Here is an 18,139-nt window from a genome sequence, read left to right as displayed (position 1 = left end):
TAAACATTACACGAATATAATTTAATTTATAAAATAAATTTTATCATTTAAATGATGTAGATGCAGGTGTGCTCTATACATAAAATAAAATAACTCTTAAAAGAGACCAATTAAAATAGTCATGCAAAGTAAATCAATAAAGAAATAATAATCACGCCAGGCATTCGTCATTAAATAATTAATGCAAGCAAAGCTAGATTTGGAGAAAACGCATGTTTCGTAAACAAGGCCAATCTGTTTGGTTGTCAAAAAGCAACTCTAAAATTAAGCTTATTCCATTTAATTGGCAGTGAAATCTGGTAGGTGTAAAGGGATTTTGATTGGGCGAGGCTCAAATAATTAATGACGAATTAACAAACAAGTAGTCAACTACCAATGTTTTCTCGGCCAGGCCGGTTGGATATATGATGCTGCAAGATGATAAGATGTGGAGGAATTACTCATTCTAATCAGGCTAAAAAGTCACTGAGATCTGCGAAAGTAAACCGGCTTTAAAACGAAATGATGTGTTAGTGATGAGGGAAAACAAGATTGATTGGTAGAGCCGAACAGCCTTTGGGCCTAATGGCACTTCTCTCCGTTACTTCCGATTAATAAGGTTGAGAATTGAGCCCCATGAAATAAGGAGGCATGAAGGATAAAGTCAGAATTGTTTAGCATGAAGGGAAGAGCAGAAGGTCCAGAGAACTGAATCAGCTTCTCCATCATTTCCGGATTTACTGGTAGATTGTTGGCACATTGACGGTGGAGGGGGGAAAAGCTTGGTCTAAATAGCCAACACTTCCAAAATGATGGGAAGAATACAAGTATACAACCTTGTTTCTTTTATTTTTATGAAAGATGGGGATACAAATGAATATGAAATAAAAGCTTAGCCAGTGGCTAGTACGGTTTGACAAGTATATCGAGAGAGAGAGAGAGAGAGAGAGAGAATGTGCGTGTGATTACATTGCACAAACTATCCCACTGCAGATAATGAAAATGCTAAAAAAAAAAAAAGAAATATCAGAGACCTCCGGTCTAACCATTAAGCAGACTTGAAAGCTTAGTACTTTTTAATGCCTCTGAGGATCGCGTTCACCAACTTCATACTAAGCTCTATCTGAGAACAACACAATGGTAACGGATTTCTGTTCATCCTGCATCATCAATAACACAATCCCCACCATTAGCCACGCAGTTCTAGCAACCAAAGTTCATTATAAAATGCAATTTTCATTTAGTGGTGAATAAATATGATGTGGGCAAGCTGATCTTTTTTTTTTTTTTTTCTTTTTTAGACAGATTCTTGCAGGCAGATTCTTAGAACTTTCTTTGAAGAGAAACAACCATTGTAACGATGTTCAGCCTCTGGATTTCCCTTTCAGCATAAACAATGAGGCAGCTCGGATTACAATTATGATGCTTCCATCAGACTCAATGGCTTTTATCACATACACGTTTGTTAATTATGTAAGAGCAAAAGATATAAAAGTAAAGAAACTAAAATCATCGCTTGCCCGAGAATGCACACACCTCAACTATGATCATGACACTTCACACTTGTACGAGATCAACAAGGTCTTCATTAAATTCACCAAATATGTCTGGGCATCCATTCCATTTTCCTTGTTCACGAGCTTCCCAATATCCGCCGCCATAGCAGAAGGAGCCATTTTCACCTTCTCTCTGGAACCATCTGGGCTTCCACCCGTTTTCTTGTAATTTCCTTGACTGAACAATGAGGAGCATGATCGATCAGCAATGAAAGAAAAATAATAATGCCTTGACAAAATGTCCCACATAAATCAGGTCTTGCCTAAAGCTAGATATGCTTGCTAATATGTTTTGTGAATTTTCAATTTAACAGTCAACACATTTTCCCGGCAAGGATACAAACAAAGAAACCACATGAGCAAAACAAGAAGAAACTGGAACTTGGTTGAATATTTTTTGTCTTCAGAATGTAAAAATCAAAGAAGACTAGAACAAAAACTAGAAAATGAAGATAAGATAGTTGTGCAGGAGTTGAGAAGAAAGAATCCAGGCATACAATTCTTTGCCTCCTCTCCAAACGCAGCTTGTCCAAATTTGCCTTCTCGTATTCTCCATTTTCCAGATGCCGCTGGTCTGGTCTAAGCCTCGAATCCGTGGGTGGGAGCTTCTCCTTAATCCGTGATCAAATACCCAGGATCAGACAACTATAAAAAACAATTAGATATGCATAAGAGGAAAGTGAAAATGCATATGAAAATGGTGAATTAATTCATCATGTTTACCTGCAGTCCAGATGTCAGCTCGTTCAATGTAATTGCAAATGAAGTTAAGTTGTATCGAGTAAGATTAGGAGGGGGCTTGCTCCTTTTCCATAGCAAGGATGCATCAGAAGAGGGAGTGAAATCCTTTGGCTTACCACTCCCATCGTTATTCACATAATACATGCTGTCATTCCACTTTCCAAATAGCATGGCAGCCTTTTTTCCAATAGCATCTTCAACAAATCCATGTACCTGTGTAGATTTAAGATGCAATTTAACCAATCTAGTATCCTGACAAGTGGCAAAGCATGTAGACCCATATGCAGAAGTGGGGTGGCCAAGTAGTGAACTCTTAACAGTTTCTAACATTTTTCCAGATAATTCGAGAAGATAAGTAATATTCATGATGCAACCACACAAATGCTATCCTCAACAAATAGAATTTATTACAAACCTGGCAAGGATTTCGGTCAAGAATAGACTGCTCTTTAAACTTGAGTTTGCATGAATATTGGCGATTTCCACGTATGTGCATTGTCCCATGGTGACCACAATACACCTTACCAAGGATAAGATTATATATAGTGGTAGTGACCTATGAATAGCATGATCATGTTTTAGAATATCTCTAAAATATAAATGGAAAAGGAAGGTGAATAAACTGACAGAAAGAAACTCCCACCAAGATCGATAGGCATCATCTATTTTAACATATTTTAAGTCAGCTTTTTCTAATTGTAATGTTCAATAGATCAAGGGAAACAAATATGAGAGGAAATTTGTTGAAACCACAAACTCGATGCTTTTAATTTAATAATTTATTCAACATGCAAAAGTTCAACCATTGCTTTCTGGAGATGTATTTGGATGGTTTGAACTTTGAATCAATAATAAAGCTGACCAAATGTCAAAAAGAATGATGCCATATCAATCTTGACAAGGCAGCACCATTTCACATTTCGCACAAACACAAACAAGCAGCAGTACACACCTTGCTCCACTGGAAAATTTCGCCATCATCAAACTCTAAGGTAAGAACTCCAACAGGGTCAAGCTGAATTGATTGCCCCCAAAATTTTGTGCGGAGGTTGCTGTCACCCCAGAATTTCCACCCTCTTCCTTCACAGTGGCAGGCAATTAGTGTTGGGTGGTGACTGACCTGTTTTGAGCAACATATTATCAAATTATTTTAGATTGAAAATTACAGTCAATGTGATTACATACTTCTAGTAAGATATAATCAAAGTGAACACTTAGGGCTTGATTAACCACATACATGACCATTCAATGCAAAGGTCTGTACTTGTGCCTCCCCATTCATATTCTTGAGTTCTCAAGGAAGACATTCACAATTTAATTTCTTTCTTTCTTTCACTATTCCCAAGAACAAACATAAACTTCAATCTTCCTAGAGAAAATATTTATAAAATTTTCCTTGTCATATTTCATAAGGAGAGAAATAGTGCATCCTGCTCGTATTTCTAAAGTCCTCAAAGAAGACATTCACATTTAATTAATTTATTTCTTTCACTATTCCTGAGAACCCCAAACATAATCTTCACACTCCTGAGAGAAAATTTCATGGAGTTTTCCTTGTCATAAAATGCAGTCATTAGACTGAAAAGAAGTCTTTTTCCTCTAGCGAGTTTTTATAGAAGCCCCTTTTTTAATGCGTAAGAATAGTGATCTGTTGCATTTAGTCATTTGATTGCCCCTTTAGATAAAGGTAGTGCCACCTGCCCTTTTTATTGTCCAGAGGACTCAATCCCAAATAATGTTTTTCTTGCAATTTATAACCGGTCATTTTTCACAGCTTCTGGAAAACGCTGCATCAGTCAAATTTTCTCATTTATTGTCGAGGAACTTCCAACAAAAATATCTTATCAAAATTAGAGAATTTCTCTTGAAGCCAGATTGATTGAAACTATAATCATATCTTGACCTCAACTCAATTAGCCACTGTTTTATGCTTTAATAAAAAAAAAGTTTAATTCCTTTCTCAGATAGGAAGCAAATAGTTGGATACTTACTGTACCTTCTCAGAGAAGAACCGAATTCCTTTCTCAGGATAGACAGCTTCATAAGTTTCCCCTAACAAAGGATTGAATGGTTTACAGTGTCGACCTTCAGAGGAAGCATAACCAGAAACTGCAAAAGCCGCAACATTCAGAATCCTCTGGAGACTGTTCCCCTGATTACAAAATGTGGGCCCGTGACTCAAATCGTCAGATTCAACAAATTTCTGAACAGTTACAACCTTTAATTGGCACGAAGCATTTAACTGCACTAAACATGTACAAGAAGCTAAAAATAATGGAATCAGGGGTGCAACTCAGTTCTGGGATACCAAAATCAAACCGATTAATTCAGGTTGGTTTGGTTGGTCCTGGAATGAATCGCTTTTGTGATTTGGAGCCAAAAGATTCAAAGCAGTTCTTGAGGGAGGGGATCAAGTTATCCAACTCCAACCACACTGAACTTTTTATGTATAATATCTTTATTATGATATGTCCTATAATATTACTGCGATACTTCATATGATAAGGACATGTGGTAAATGAGATCCCACATTGCTTGGGAATGAGAAGTTTTTGCTCTTTATAAGGTTCCAATGGGGCTTCAATTATATCATTGACTAGTTTTTTTGAAGTATAGGTCATGTTATTTAGGCATTCTATTGGAACATTACAATTACATAGGCCGCAATATGATAATAGAGATCCACCACGCATTCAATCTACAAAGAACTTTATGCCACTTCATATATTAAGTGTTCCCTTATATCTGTTCCACTATCACCCCCTTTCTTACCCTAACACGCTAGTAATCTGTTCATTTTCCCTTTGCATAAAAAGAGACCCATGGAACTGAACCAAACCGACTGGTGCTTCATGTCAGTCACAAGTTCCATTCATTTTTTAGCTGTGTTTTGTAAAACCAAATTTTTCTTCTTGATTCATAAATTTCCTGGAACCAAATCATACCAATCCAAGTTGCACACCTGAAAGGACTACAGGGCAAAGACATATAAGTAACTGACACAATTGATCAGGAAGGCATCACATAAGTTGTAAGGCTCTTCTAATGGAAAGCATGGAAAAATCAAAATCATAGTAAGACCAAGCTTGGAATGCCTACACATACTAACTGTAAAACTACTTATGCACAAACACATTATTGCATATTGCAAGTAATATGTACAGCAATAAACTTATAGTTAATATCAATGATCGCAAAAATAAGCAATGTACATCAATCTGACCTCTCTTCCGAACTCATATGCTTGATCCAAAAGAAAAGAGTACTCCATGTCCTCACAACACTTTTGAAGAGATGAAATTGGCTCATTAAAGTAGACAGGGAGACAAACGCGTGTGAGGTCTTTTCCGACATTGTCCTTGATCATAGACCAGAGGCTAACCCCTTTCTCCTTCTCAACTGGATCAGGAAGCTTTGTTCGCCTTTCAAAGTTCAGATGTCCAGACTTCGGACTTTCTTTCTTAGTATGCATTTTCTCCGCATTAATTAAATCTTCAGTCTCTCTATAATTGTCCAGATGATTCAAAACTACTTTTGTAGGCCCACAACCATCAGCGGGTTCAATAAAGTACTCTTTTGTGTCATGAAAGGACATTTCATCTCCATCTGACACTTCCTCAAGTTCTTGTTTCTCAATATCATCAGAAGATTCAGTCGTGCTGCATTCTATAAAACCATAAGACATCAAGATACATGTAGACGTGCTACGAAGAATAATATATACCTAGATGTTAATGCTCGCAAGCTGTGGGAAATTGGCAACATTATCCATGCATCATCCACAGATGACTTCATTGAGGAATTCATCAGCATGGCATTGAATTAAACTTGAACAAAAATTTCGATCCATTTTTTATTAAATCAACCAAGGGCAAAGTTAAGAACTAGAAGGAAGTCGGAAATCTTTTTTCTTACTCAGAGAGAGAGAGAGAGAAAGTCTACCTAGGACTCCATGAACAAGTAATCAAATGTCAAAAATATTTTTACAAACTACAACCATTTTCATTCTAAATAATAGATCAGCATGATATTAACTAGTAGATAAAAAAAAAAAAACAGCAAACAGATAAATGTTATTTCAACAAGGATTGAACATAAGGTGAAATTCAACAAGGACATCTAAGTACAGGTTATTTTCACTGACATGCCTATAAAAAAGGGAGATTAAAATTATATGCGCTTACAAATTCGAAGAAGGCAGACTTCGCTTTAAAAGCTTAGTGAGTGAAGGAAGTACATAATTCAAGCGAAATGCGCTGTCAAATCATAATGCACTTCAAGCAAAGATATGTGAGGTGACTTGCCATAATGTTCCATTTCCAAAGTTGTTGATCGTAATCATCCGAATATAGGTTGAACTTAATCTGCTCACCCAAGAATGAACTAGTGTCTTATTTTTTTTATTTTATAAGTAGAATGAACAATTGTCTTATTGCCACAAACAACCAAACTAAAATTTCACTAATACGGCATAAGAATATAATTAAAGCCATTAAAAGCAACATAAATCATATATACCACTGTATTTTCCACGCCCAAGACCAGAAAACTCATGTTTTGTCAGTTGGTAATCATTATCATGAATTCCAGAGGCTTCAGGTTCGATATTAGCTGCCTGCACATGCAAATTAAATGGAGTAGGTAACTTTTACTTATCGAAAAAAGTTAAATAGAGTAGATAAAAAAGCTAATTCTACAATTAAAATTTTCATTTCATTAAGAAATGAAAGAATAGATATTTTTAAAGAAAATGTAATGGGTTTTTCATAATGACAAAATACACAGATAATACGAACCAAAAAGACACCATCGGGGGATCAAGGATTTCCTACGCCACCATTGGCCCCACCCCCAACAAAAAAAGAACGCCCATAAAATGAGCACGACCAGAATAAAGATGAGATGAGTAAAGTGGAAAAAGTAGATAATGAAAACTGAAAAGGTTAAGAGAGAACGATTTCAAACAGGGAAGAAAGGGACGAGGACGACGACAATTCGCGACAATAAAGTGGTTAAAATGGTTTGCTCATCACCAGTTTACCTCTAACTGCCTCAAAGTGTCAAGCAAATTGGATCGTTCTTCGCAAAGAAGTTCAAGCTGTCCTTGAATTTCAGAGAATTCTGAAAGCACGATCTGCTCGCAATCCTTTACCAGGTTGTCGTTTATTCCCTGTTCAAGCAGGCGTTTTCTGAGCCTTTCTGTTGATATAGACAAATCCTTTGGTATAAGGGAGAGATTGTCAGTGAGCGGTCGAAGTGGAAATAGGCTCCGGGTTGAGACCAAAGCTTGTATCCAAGCCACCCGATCCGCCTTCGAATCAGTTTTCAGATGAAGGGTCTTTGTGGCAGTAAAAATGTAAAACCGCCGGTCGTCCGACTTGCTCTCCCGAAATGATGAGATCTGCTAAATGAAAATAAAAAGTTCAAAAGAATCTCTATAAATTATCTTATAAAGTGACATTTTTTTTACAAGTATCTTATAAAGTGATATAAATTCTGGAAACACATGAAATTGAATTAGGAGAGCCCAAAGTTCTGACTCGTAATATAACACCAAGCTCCTACCTACATTAACAGTATTTTCACCACGCCGGCCGGCATACAGATCCAAGTAGGTAAACCCAAACCAAAACCCTAAAAGCTTCAGAATTTTCAGTGGCTAAAGAAGCTAGAAAGAATACGATGAGGAGTAATCTGATCGGACTGCTACAGTGCTAAGCTTATACTTCCATTCAATATTAAAAAATGGGGGACTGAAACGAGCGATGGGATGTTCATAAAAGTTCCCTGCATTTTTAAATTCTGTTCATTCATGTATCTTTACAATTCAGACCCCCGCAATTAACCCCATAATATAATCAAAGCAAACCCACAAAACAAAAACCCCACTTCGGCTTCATTTGCAAACAAAGAAAACTTATGATCTCTACCGTCCGATCACAGCAAGGTTCGACTTTTACTTTCTCTAATTTAATAAAAAGCTTTCACGTCTTTCCATCTGCCGGTAGTATCATACTCTAAGAACAAACACAGCTTCGGCTTCCTCGACACCTTGAGTAAAGAAACAGTGTCGGAAGCTTTACAACAAGGAAAAGGCGACTGGAATTAAACAACGATGAGACCACATTGTGAAGGGATATAGAAGAATCTCAGAAGAAAGAAATTGAGCCATTGAAGAAAGAAAAATGGGGAAGACCAATTCAAAGGAAGGAACTTCTGAGAGATAGAGACAGATCGAGGCCACCCAACACAGTTCTTGTTCGACCGCTGATTTGACCACAGGATAATACGTAGGCCTCCAACGCAGCCTATCCACAAACACTCTCACCACCTGCTGATGTGACCCACTATACATTGACAACCAGTTAAAACTGTGAAAAAAGAGTTGAAAATTGAAATTGAAATTGAAATCGAAATCACCAAACCCAGCGAAGGGAGAAAGTGCCAGAAACCTCTGGTTCATACTTTCCCTCGCTCGGATACCAGAGCCTTTCTTTGCTCTTTCATTATATTATTTTTTATTTTCTTCCTTGGCAGAATTCAGGACCAGAGGGGAATAAAATCTCAAGAGACAAAAAGTGACAAGGTTGATCGATATCTTTCTGATCTTTTGGCAAGATTGCTAGAGACTCTTGGGGATCTTTATCTTCCCTGTGATGGAAATTATGCTTTTGTGCAGTAACGCCAAAATAACCAAAACGTAGCGATGCATGGCTCGCAAATTCTTCTCAGAATATGATTATACCTTGAGATGGACAATGCCAACAGTTTTCCCGTGTCTCCGTCTCCTACTGTCCATCCTAGAAAGCCGATTAGTGGAGATGTCTCCAATCAGTCTGACGTCGTCAGTCGTCGGCGAAAGGAGGTTGAGATTCTCAGGGTACCGAATTTTGGCGTAGGAAACGACGCCGTTCCTCAGCAGGAACCACCTGGATCTCCATCCTTTACCATAATTGGTCCACTTGTGTAGTACTCCGGCGACCGTGGCCTCGGATCGTCCTGCATTGCCGTCAGATCCGCCAGGAACCGAAGCCAGACTGGCCGGCAAGCTCCTCGCCCTGGACAGCGAGGAGGCGGCGACCTCCGCCGATTGATCGCCGAGGCTACCGCAGGGACTCTCGAGCGAGATACAGCAAAGTGGGTGCAATTCTTTCACTCTCATTTTTCGATTTCTCACATAAAAGATCAAAATTTATCACTTTTTATCACATCTAGTTATCCATCGCAGAAAGAAAAAGAAAGCAGGAGTGGAAAATGTAGGTGCAGAGCTAGGTAGGGCAACTAATACCGAGTGAGAAAGAGAAGCAAAAAATTGTATATAGGAGAGAGAGAAAAGGGGTTTAATTATCGAGAGGTATTTGGGTATGAAAGTATGCTGAGTAATGTGATTGGAGAGTTGGGTGAGTTAGGAAGGAAGACCATGACTGAGTGTGGCTGTGGGTGGCAGCAGGAGGAGCAGGAAGGCTGCCCACACAGTCTTTATATAACGATCAACAACTGAGGCGTTGTTATCAATGCCATTTAATCCATTTCTTAGCATTTTGGGCAGTCAATGCCGGCTGCCCAATATTCACACATTTCCATCTCGCTCCATTTTTCGTTAGGGGTTTTCTCCATTTTCTAAGAAATTGAGTGATCTAATTTTATAAAAAGATAACGATTTTTTCTTTATTATTATTGAAAATGTCATAGCAATAAAGTAATTTTATAAACGTAATTTATTAGATCTATTTTACAATAAAATTAATTTTATAATTAATATATCATATCAAATTATAAATCTATTTATAATTAAAATATTTATTTTTTTAATTAGGCCATTTATTTAATCATGCAATTAGATCTCAGTTATGATTTAAATTTATGTCAAGACTTGATGTTATTTGGGTAAAGAATAACTGAGTTATATTTAATTAGTATCGTTTTTATTTAATGATGAAATCGATTAAAATATACCAAGTTAAATAGAATAAATCTGGTAATACGGACGTGTTCTCATGAGATCCGTTCGACTCGCTCCCGTTCTACAATAACATGACATCTTTTGTAAAAGCCAGAGACCTTACAATATATCACGTCTTTCTTTAAATAAAACGGCCAGCGATCTCAAAATTTTTACACAAAACGACGTCTGCCTTTAAGATGGAATGAAACCAGCCTCCACGTTCTCAAATATCCACAACGTACTCAGTTCTAAGCCATTAGAACATCATGTAATTGAGTGAACCTCTCTACAGTCTTCTGGCGATTTAGCTACAAAATTATTAACTGGTTTGGTATGTTTTAGAGATTCCGAGAATTAGTTCGATAGTTCTTAAATTTTGGTGGGAGATGTAACGAGCAACAACGATAAAATTATTTGAATCATGAAGAGGTTAAAATCTGATCGGGGATAGATGGAAGGGAAAAGATCAGAATAAGGATACGTAGTTAATTTACAGAGAAGAAAGGAAAGGACAGCTACGAAAGAACTAAGTTCCAGAGTACTACTGCATGCAGAAAAGTGAACGGAATATTAATTTTTTTCATTCAAGCGATACTGAAATTGAACGACGCGCAGAAGAAGAGGAGGAGGAGAGGTTGTCCGGCGGGAAGGAAGGCGCCAAAGGAGGCGGTGAAGCAAAGGCACTGAAACGTGTCAGCAACAGATGGAACAACAAGAATAAATAGTCTGCTCTGTCTCTCCCTCTGTCTCTCTCTGCGCGCACATGCGGCTCGGCCTTCCACTCCCCACACACACACACACACACACACACACACACCCACCCCAACTTTCTCTTCTTTTATACATAATTGTTTTCTCCCGAGGTCTTCATTTCTTTTCATGCCTACTCACTTTTGCGCATGCTCGCTTTCAACGTCAAAAATCTAGTTCATACGAGATATATATAAAGTTAAAAGAATCATGACTTCAAATCTCTCGTCTCCGGCCTTCAAGTCTAAACATCATTAACGATACAGATATATATGAACTCAAAATCTAATCCATACAAGATACATAGCATGCAACATTGATCTGCACAGCCAGGAGAGTCATGTGTCTGCAAAACTTGACACTCGATGTTCACACAAGACATTGAATTGTCCTCCAAGTCTAAGCCATCATACGTGACGTAAATCTCTGCGCAGCAGTACCCTAAAATGACTTAAAGATTGCCAACCCCGATGCACGTACCCAAATGAATACTTTTGTTTTAAGCTCAATGGTTGCCGTTGAAATTTGTAAATAATATTCTTGATGCAACTTAAAGCACAAGCAATATGCATAACTGTATATAAAATCCTACACAAACTCTCATGTGACAGATCTAGCTACAAGGAAACTTTTTTATTAAAAATGAAAGGATGGTTACTTTATAGCTTACAAGTACAGGCAAGTAACTATTTTTTAATGTTTAAACCATATCTTTTATACCTAATTAGTATCGAAGATGGAATCCCACGTGTGTAGTACCTCAAGATCCTCGGATATTTTTCATGGGAATATTATCGTAGAAAATTACAATTGATGAATGAAGAATGATATTCATGAATACTACTATTTGTTGCATTTAAAAATGAAATTAAACATATTTTGGAACAAATTGATTTGTTACATGGAATGTTATAATTTCGTTCAAAAAATTCAGTGAGATATGTCTGACTGAAAAAATATGTCATCATCATCTCGTGACCCTTGTCGTATTTTCATTTTAGCTCAAAGTTGGTCAAATGGAACAAAATTGTGTTCTCAACAAACGAGTGTGGTCCATCTATAAACAGAGGTTGCAGTGCACAGGAATGCTACATCTTCTTACACATGGACCGCTTTTCTTTTGATCTGTTCTTCTCTTTAATTAGAAAAAGAAAAAACATAGATATTGGACCACTTATTCACTACAAGCTGGACATGAAAAATAAATTGCTTAAGTACTGTGAGCTTGGCTGTATGCAGAGACTCTGATTCTGATACGTTTAGAATCTCAATTCCTTATGGAGGATATACCCTTTATCATGTGCCAAAGTGGCAAAAAGAGGTTCTTCTCTCATTCATCAGAAAGAGAACCTCAAGGCAAAGGTGGAAAAAAAAGGCAAAAAAATCCACGTGATGATGCTTTGCGACAAATTCCCAATGTGACATTTTGACGTAGACAATTGGTATTAATTGGCGCAATCGATAAATTAAATTGCATGCAAATATGGGAATAAGATCATGTACATGTGCATATATAGGTAGGTTTAATTAATCAAGATCCCAAATTAGCGTGACATACAAAAAGACTTGGAGTGGGATTATATTAATGTAGGTCGGGTTTATGTCCAACCAATTAGCAGAAAAATATAATAATGTCTAATCCAAATAGCCAATAGAATAAGCTCGTGAAGCTCAGAATCGATCCTAGAGTTCATGAATTAAATAGCAATAGGATCAGCACATCAATCAAATGGCAAACATGCATGCACTCAGTCTTAAAAATAATGGTGTACGTCCAACTTTTGTGAGGCCAAAACTATCAAAGTTATCACTTATATATGTGTCTGTATTAACAGCGTGCAGATTATACCCAAAAAGAGTGTATATATGGCCTATATATAAAAGATCAGGATAGTCGCAATCACGAGTCGCTTCCCAAAAAATAAAAAAAGGGCCCAACTTAGTTTCTTAAAGTGTCGCAAATAAGCACGAAATCCCACTTCACAGACCCCCATCTCTCTCTCTCTCTCTCTCTCTCTCTCTCAGCAATAATTGGTGTGAATGCGCATGTTTGTAGCTAGCAGAATATTTCAACGAAAGTCATAAATCGATACTCTAAATTTCTCCTCAGTTTTAAAAGTTTTTACATAAAAGGATGGAAGACATGAATTTAACAATGCTTTTATATTCAATCGCTTTCCTTTTTTATTGTTAAGAAACTCAATGTGAGAAATAATTCACTTGTTTATTCATTGATTTCATACACGTATATATGCTTGAGTGAAATAATGTATACATGGAAAGAAAAAGAATTTGCTGTACAAAGAAAGAATGTGTAATGGCTACAGCTAATTAGCTAAAATTATGGGATTGCGAGGATTGTGGAATCTTGCTGGAATGAAGGAGATTTGATTTGCTAATACTCCCCCTCAAGTTAGTGCATGACGATCCGTAATGCCCAACTTGCGATATAGATGATGAAAGAGATCGCTACCCAAAGCTTTGGTGAAGATGTCGACGAGTTGCTCGGAAGAGGGTAAGTGAGCGGTGGTGAGAAGACCAGAGCGAAGTTTGTCACGAACAATATGACAATCGATCTCAATATGTTTGGTACGTTCATGGAAGACAAGGTTGTGAGCAATGTAGAGAGCAGATTGGTTGTCGCAGTAGAGAGTCATGGGACCTTTGTGTGAGATGCCGAGATCACGGAGAAGTTGTTGCAACCATACTAGTTCACAGGTGGTGATAGCCCTGGCACGGTATTCGGCTTCCATAGAGGAACGGGCAACTGTAGTCTGTTTCTTGGTACTCCATGAAATAGGACTGAGCCAAGAGTGATAAAAAAATCCGTGGTAGAGCGTCGGGTGGTGGGGCAACTAGCCCAATCATAATCTGTGTAGGCGCGAACATGAAGGTCATTTGAGGAGGAGAAAAAAATGCCTTGGCCGGGAGTTCCTTTGATGTAGCGGAGAACACGAGTAGTAGCTGTCATATGAGAAATTCTGGGAGCATGCATGAATTGGCTAAGGATGTTGACGGCAAAGACAATATCAGGGCGAGTGATGGTGAGATAAATGAGTCGTACAACTAACCGTCGGTATGGGGCAGGGTCAGGAAGTAGATCCTCATCTGTGTTGTTGAGCTTCAAGTTTTGCTCCATGGGAAAAGGAGCAGGGCGAGAACCAAGCTGACCACTATCGGCAAGAATTTCCATGGCATATTTGCCTTGATTGAGAAAAATGCCTAAAGGTGAGTGAGCGACTTCAAGACCAAGGAAATATTTGAGCGGTCCAAGATCCTTAGTTTTGAAGTGAGAAGAAATAATAGTCTTGAAAAAAGTGACTTGAGAGAGATCATTACCGACGACCAAGATGTCATCGACATATACCAAGATAATAGTGAGACTAGTAGTAGTAAACAAGGTAAATAGAGAGTGATCGGCTTGAGATTGAACAAAACCTGCATTAAGAAGAACAGACGTTAGTTTAAAAAACCAATTCCGAGAAACTTGCTTGAGGCCATAGAGGGATTTTCGGAGGCGACGAACATGTGTCTCCCCCTTAATGCAGTAGCCTGGTGGGGGTTTCATATAAACTTCCCCATCAAGTTCACCATGCAAAAAGGCATTGTGAACGTCCATTTGGTGAATAATCCAATTCTTGGTGACAGCAATTACTAGAACGCAGCGGACTGTGGTCATTTTGGCAACTGGAGCAAAGGTTTCATGATAGTCTATACCTTCCACTTAAGTGTAGCCTTTAGCTACAAGTCGAGTTTTGTAGCGCTCAATGGTACCATTAGCACGGAGTTTGGTCTTGGAAACCCATTTGCAACCAATGGGTGTTTTGCCAGAAGGAAGAGGTTCAAGTGTCCAAGTGGAGTTTTCCTCAAGGGCACGGAGTTCGGAGGCCATGGCTTCACGCCAATGAAAGTGGCGATTGGCTTCGGAGTAACAAGTAGGCTCAACAGAAGCAGTGAGAGCAGTTAAGAATAAATGATGAGCATGTGAAAAACGAGAGTATGAAAGGAAAGCAGATAAGGGATGAGAAGTACCTGAGGACTGTGCAGCAGTTGAAGATGCATTGGACTACGTGGAAATGGTAGGACAAACGTAATCAAGAAGATAGGCAGGGCGGGTGATAGCACGGTGAGGAAGAGAGGGAATAGGAGAATTGGGGTTCGAATCTGTAGGTGTGGTCAGTGAAGGAGTAGAGGAGGGAATAGGTTCGGGGATAGGTAAAGATGAAATTTGGGATGGGTTGGGTTGGGAAGTGACAGAGTGTTGAAAAGGAAACTGATTTTCATGAAAAGTAACGTCACTTGAGTAAACAATAGAGTTAGTGTCAAGGTTGTATAATTTGTAAGCTTTACAGTTGCTAGGATAACCAATAAAGATACAACGAGATGCTCGGGGAGAAAATTTGTCCCGATGAGCAGTGAGGGTCTGAGCATAACAAAAGCAACCAAAGACACGTAGATGAGAGTAGGTGGGTACAATATTGAGAAGAAGTTGAAAAGGAGTTTTATTTTGAAGAGATCGACTAGGAGTCCTATTGATGAGGTAAGCAACAGTAAGAACACATTCTCCCCAAAATTGAAGAGGTAAATGAGCTTGAAAACGGAGACTCCAAGCAACATTCAATAGGTGTCTGTGTTTACGTTCTGCAACACCGTTTTGTTGAGGAGTTTCAACACAGGTACGCTCATGAAAGATGCCATGGTCATGAAAGTAGGTTTGAAGATTTTTTGAAAAGAATTCTTGACCATTATCAATACGAATAATTTTGACCATAGAGTTATATTGAGTTTTGACAAGAGCAAAGAAATGCATTAGATGACTAAAAATTTTCAATTTAAAACGCATTAAATAAATCCATGTAGTGCGAGAAAAATCGTCAACAATAGTCAAAAAATAATGAGCACCACAAATAGAGGCAGTGGGATAACCGCCCCAAATATCACAATGTAATCGATGAAAAGGAACTAAACTTTTATTCGCATGAACGGGAAATGGTAAACGGGTGTGCTTAGAACGAGTACAAGTATCACAAGAAAAAATAATACATGGACTATCAAAAATAATAGGAATAGTAAAGCTTGAAGGGTGACCTAGACGGCAATGCCAAAGGGTCTTATTATCAATTTTTTGAACGGACAAAGCAGTGCATTTTTGGGGCCGGAAAATGTAGAGTCCATTGCAAGCTTCACTCGCTCCAATCAACCTCTTCGACTGAAGGTCCTAAAAAAATAATGAGAAGATGAGAATAATACAACACAAGATAAGTGGATGGTGAGATTAAGGATAGAAAGGAGATTAAAATAAAAGGTAGGGACATATAAGACATTGTGGAGAGTGAGGGTTTCAGAGAGAAAAACGGAGCCAATCCCTTCAACGGGGATGGTCTGTCCCGTGGGTAATCGAATAGAGCGATCCATGGGTGGCGGCTTGAGTTGCCAGAAGATAGATCGGCAAGGGCTCATGTGGTCGGTCGCACCACTGTCTATGATCCAATCTTGTTGTGAATTAAAAATAGAGGTGAAGGAGTTACCCACGAACTGCTCGGTCGAAGAAGAAGGTTGAAGGAGGGCCATGAGCTGCTGGTAATTTTTTGGTGAGAGACCTGGAATCGGACTGGAGCTAGCACCTGCAAAATTGACAGCAACAGGCGGCTTCCCAAGAAGAGAAGGTGTGCGATTGTTGCGGGGTTCACGGCCTGGGGGGTAGCCGATGAGACGCCAGCAACGATGACGGGGATGTCCGTCTTTGCCACACTCGGTGCATTTGAGAGAGGGTTTATCGGAATGGGGATGAGAAACCCGAGCAGCAAGGGCTATGTTTTCAGGTGGTTAATGGGTAATATGAAGGAGGCGTTGTTTTTCTTCTTGAAAAATGATGGAAAAAACTTTGTTGAGAGGAGGAAGGGGATCGGTGGTGAGGATTTGGGTGCGGAGGGCAGCGAAGGAGTCGTTGAGGCCCAATAGAAACTGTAACACATGCTCGTCCTCTTTTTCTAAGGTATTTGCATCAGTGGGAGTTTGAAGGCTGCCGAGCTCAACCCAGAGTTGTTTGATACAATTATAGTAGTTGGGGATGGAAAGTTGATTTTGGTGAATATTAGAGATTTCTCGTTTGAGATGGAAGAGACGGGCGTTGTTGCCATAACAAAAACGTGACTCAAGATCGAGCCAAACAACACGAGGATCATCATGGTAGTCTAGGGAGTTGGCAAGGGAAGGGTTGATGGTGTTGAGAATCCAAGTGAGGACCATGTCTTTGGTCCTACTCCATTAAGCATATTCGGTGGAGGTGGTAGCAGGTGGTTTGAGAGTGCCATCAACAAAACAAAGTTTGTTTTTGGCATTGAGGGCACGACGAAGAGCACGTTGCCATTTGGGGAAATTGTCACCAGTGAGATGACCAGAAATAAGAACAAGGCTGGGAGAATCAGAAGGATGCAGAAGATATGGAGAAGAAGAAGAGGAATCAGTGGAAAGGGAATTCACAAAAGGTATTTCTGAAGCCATGGAAGGTATGGAAAAAAAAAAATTAGAATCGATATTTGGCTGATACCATGTTAAGAAACTCAATGTGAGAAATAATTTACTTGTTTATTCATTGATTTCATACACGTATATAGGCTTGAGTGAAATAATGTATACATGGAAAGAAAAAGAATTTGCTGTACAAAGAAAGAATATGTAACGGCTACAACTAATTAGCTAAAATTATGGGATTGCGAGGATTGTGGAATCTGGCTAGAATGAAGGAGATTTGATTTGCTAATACTTATCTTGGCAATCTTCAAAGATTAAATGGTATCAAAATCAATTTTGAAGATGATAGATCTTATCTCATGAGGTCTGTGCTGAGCAGATCGACAACTAAATAAATTGTGCTGGACCTTATGGACGAACATTTCTTCAAATTATTAGCAGTCATAACAAAATAACAATTCAGGTCATCCAACCAAACTTTTGAACAGACAAGGGCCGGATTCACGAAGCTTGATCAGGATGACGAATAATTTGTTTAATGAGCATTACAACTTGATCATCATCTTGAAATGGTTGTTTAAGAGTGAACTGGTTCTTGAGATGATCAGTCGAGGTGCAGATGTGGTTATATGGCTTAATTAAAATGTTTGAAGATCAGTTTAAATATACAAGAGATTACAGCAAGTGAATGACT

At 38.5% G+C, this 18,139-nt stretch overlaps 1 protein-coding gene across 4 annotated transcripts; it reads right to left on the bottom strand.

Annotated features, from left to right (window-relative positions):
- Window positions 1-807: 807 nt before the first annotated feature.
- Window positions 808-9,752, bottom strand: LOC121236817 (oxysterol-binding protein-related protein 2A). 4 transcript variants are annotated; one of them, XM_041133285.1, is made up of 11 exons: window positions 9,022-9,752; window positions 7,318-7,677; window positions 6,795-6,891; window positions 5,500-5,942; window positions 4,273-4,428; window positions 3,229-3,396; window positions 2,692-2,832; window positions 2,259-2,489; window positions 2,033-2,152; window positions 1,516-1,713; window positions 808-1,139 (listed from the first exon to the last, which is right to left on the bottom strand). In XM_041133285.1, exons 1-10 carry the CDS (start codon window positions 9,436-9,438, stop codon window positions 1,537-1,539), a joined length of 2,310 nt encoding a protein of 769 aa, XP_040989219.1. In that variant the 5' UTR covers window positions 9,439-9,752; the 3' UTR covers window positions 808-1,139; window positions 1,516-1,536. The 4 variants fall into 4 exon arrangements, 3 of the variants coding, with proteins under 3 accessions (XP_040989219.1, XP_040989220.1, XP_040989221.1); XM_041133286.1 differs by having other exon boundaries at window positions 2,033-2,146; window positions 9,022-9,750; XM_041133287.1 differs by lacking the exon at window positions 9,022-9,752 and adding an exon at window positions 8,491-8,703.
- Between the last annotated feature and the right edge of the window lie 8,387 nt (window positions 9,753-18,139).

The sequence above is a fragment of the Juglans microcarpa x Juglans regia genome, chromosome 6S, assembly GCF_004785595.1.
Source record: "Juglans microcarpa x Juglans regia isolate MS1-56 chromosome 6S, Jm3101_v1.0, whole genome shotgun sequence".
Taxonomy (NCBI): Eukaryota; Viridiplantae; Streptophyta; class Magnoliopsida; order Fagales; family Juglandaceae; genus Juglans; species Juglans microcarpa x Juglans regia.
This window is presented reverse-complemented; position numbering and strand designations above follow the sequence as displayed.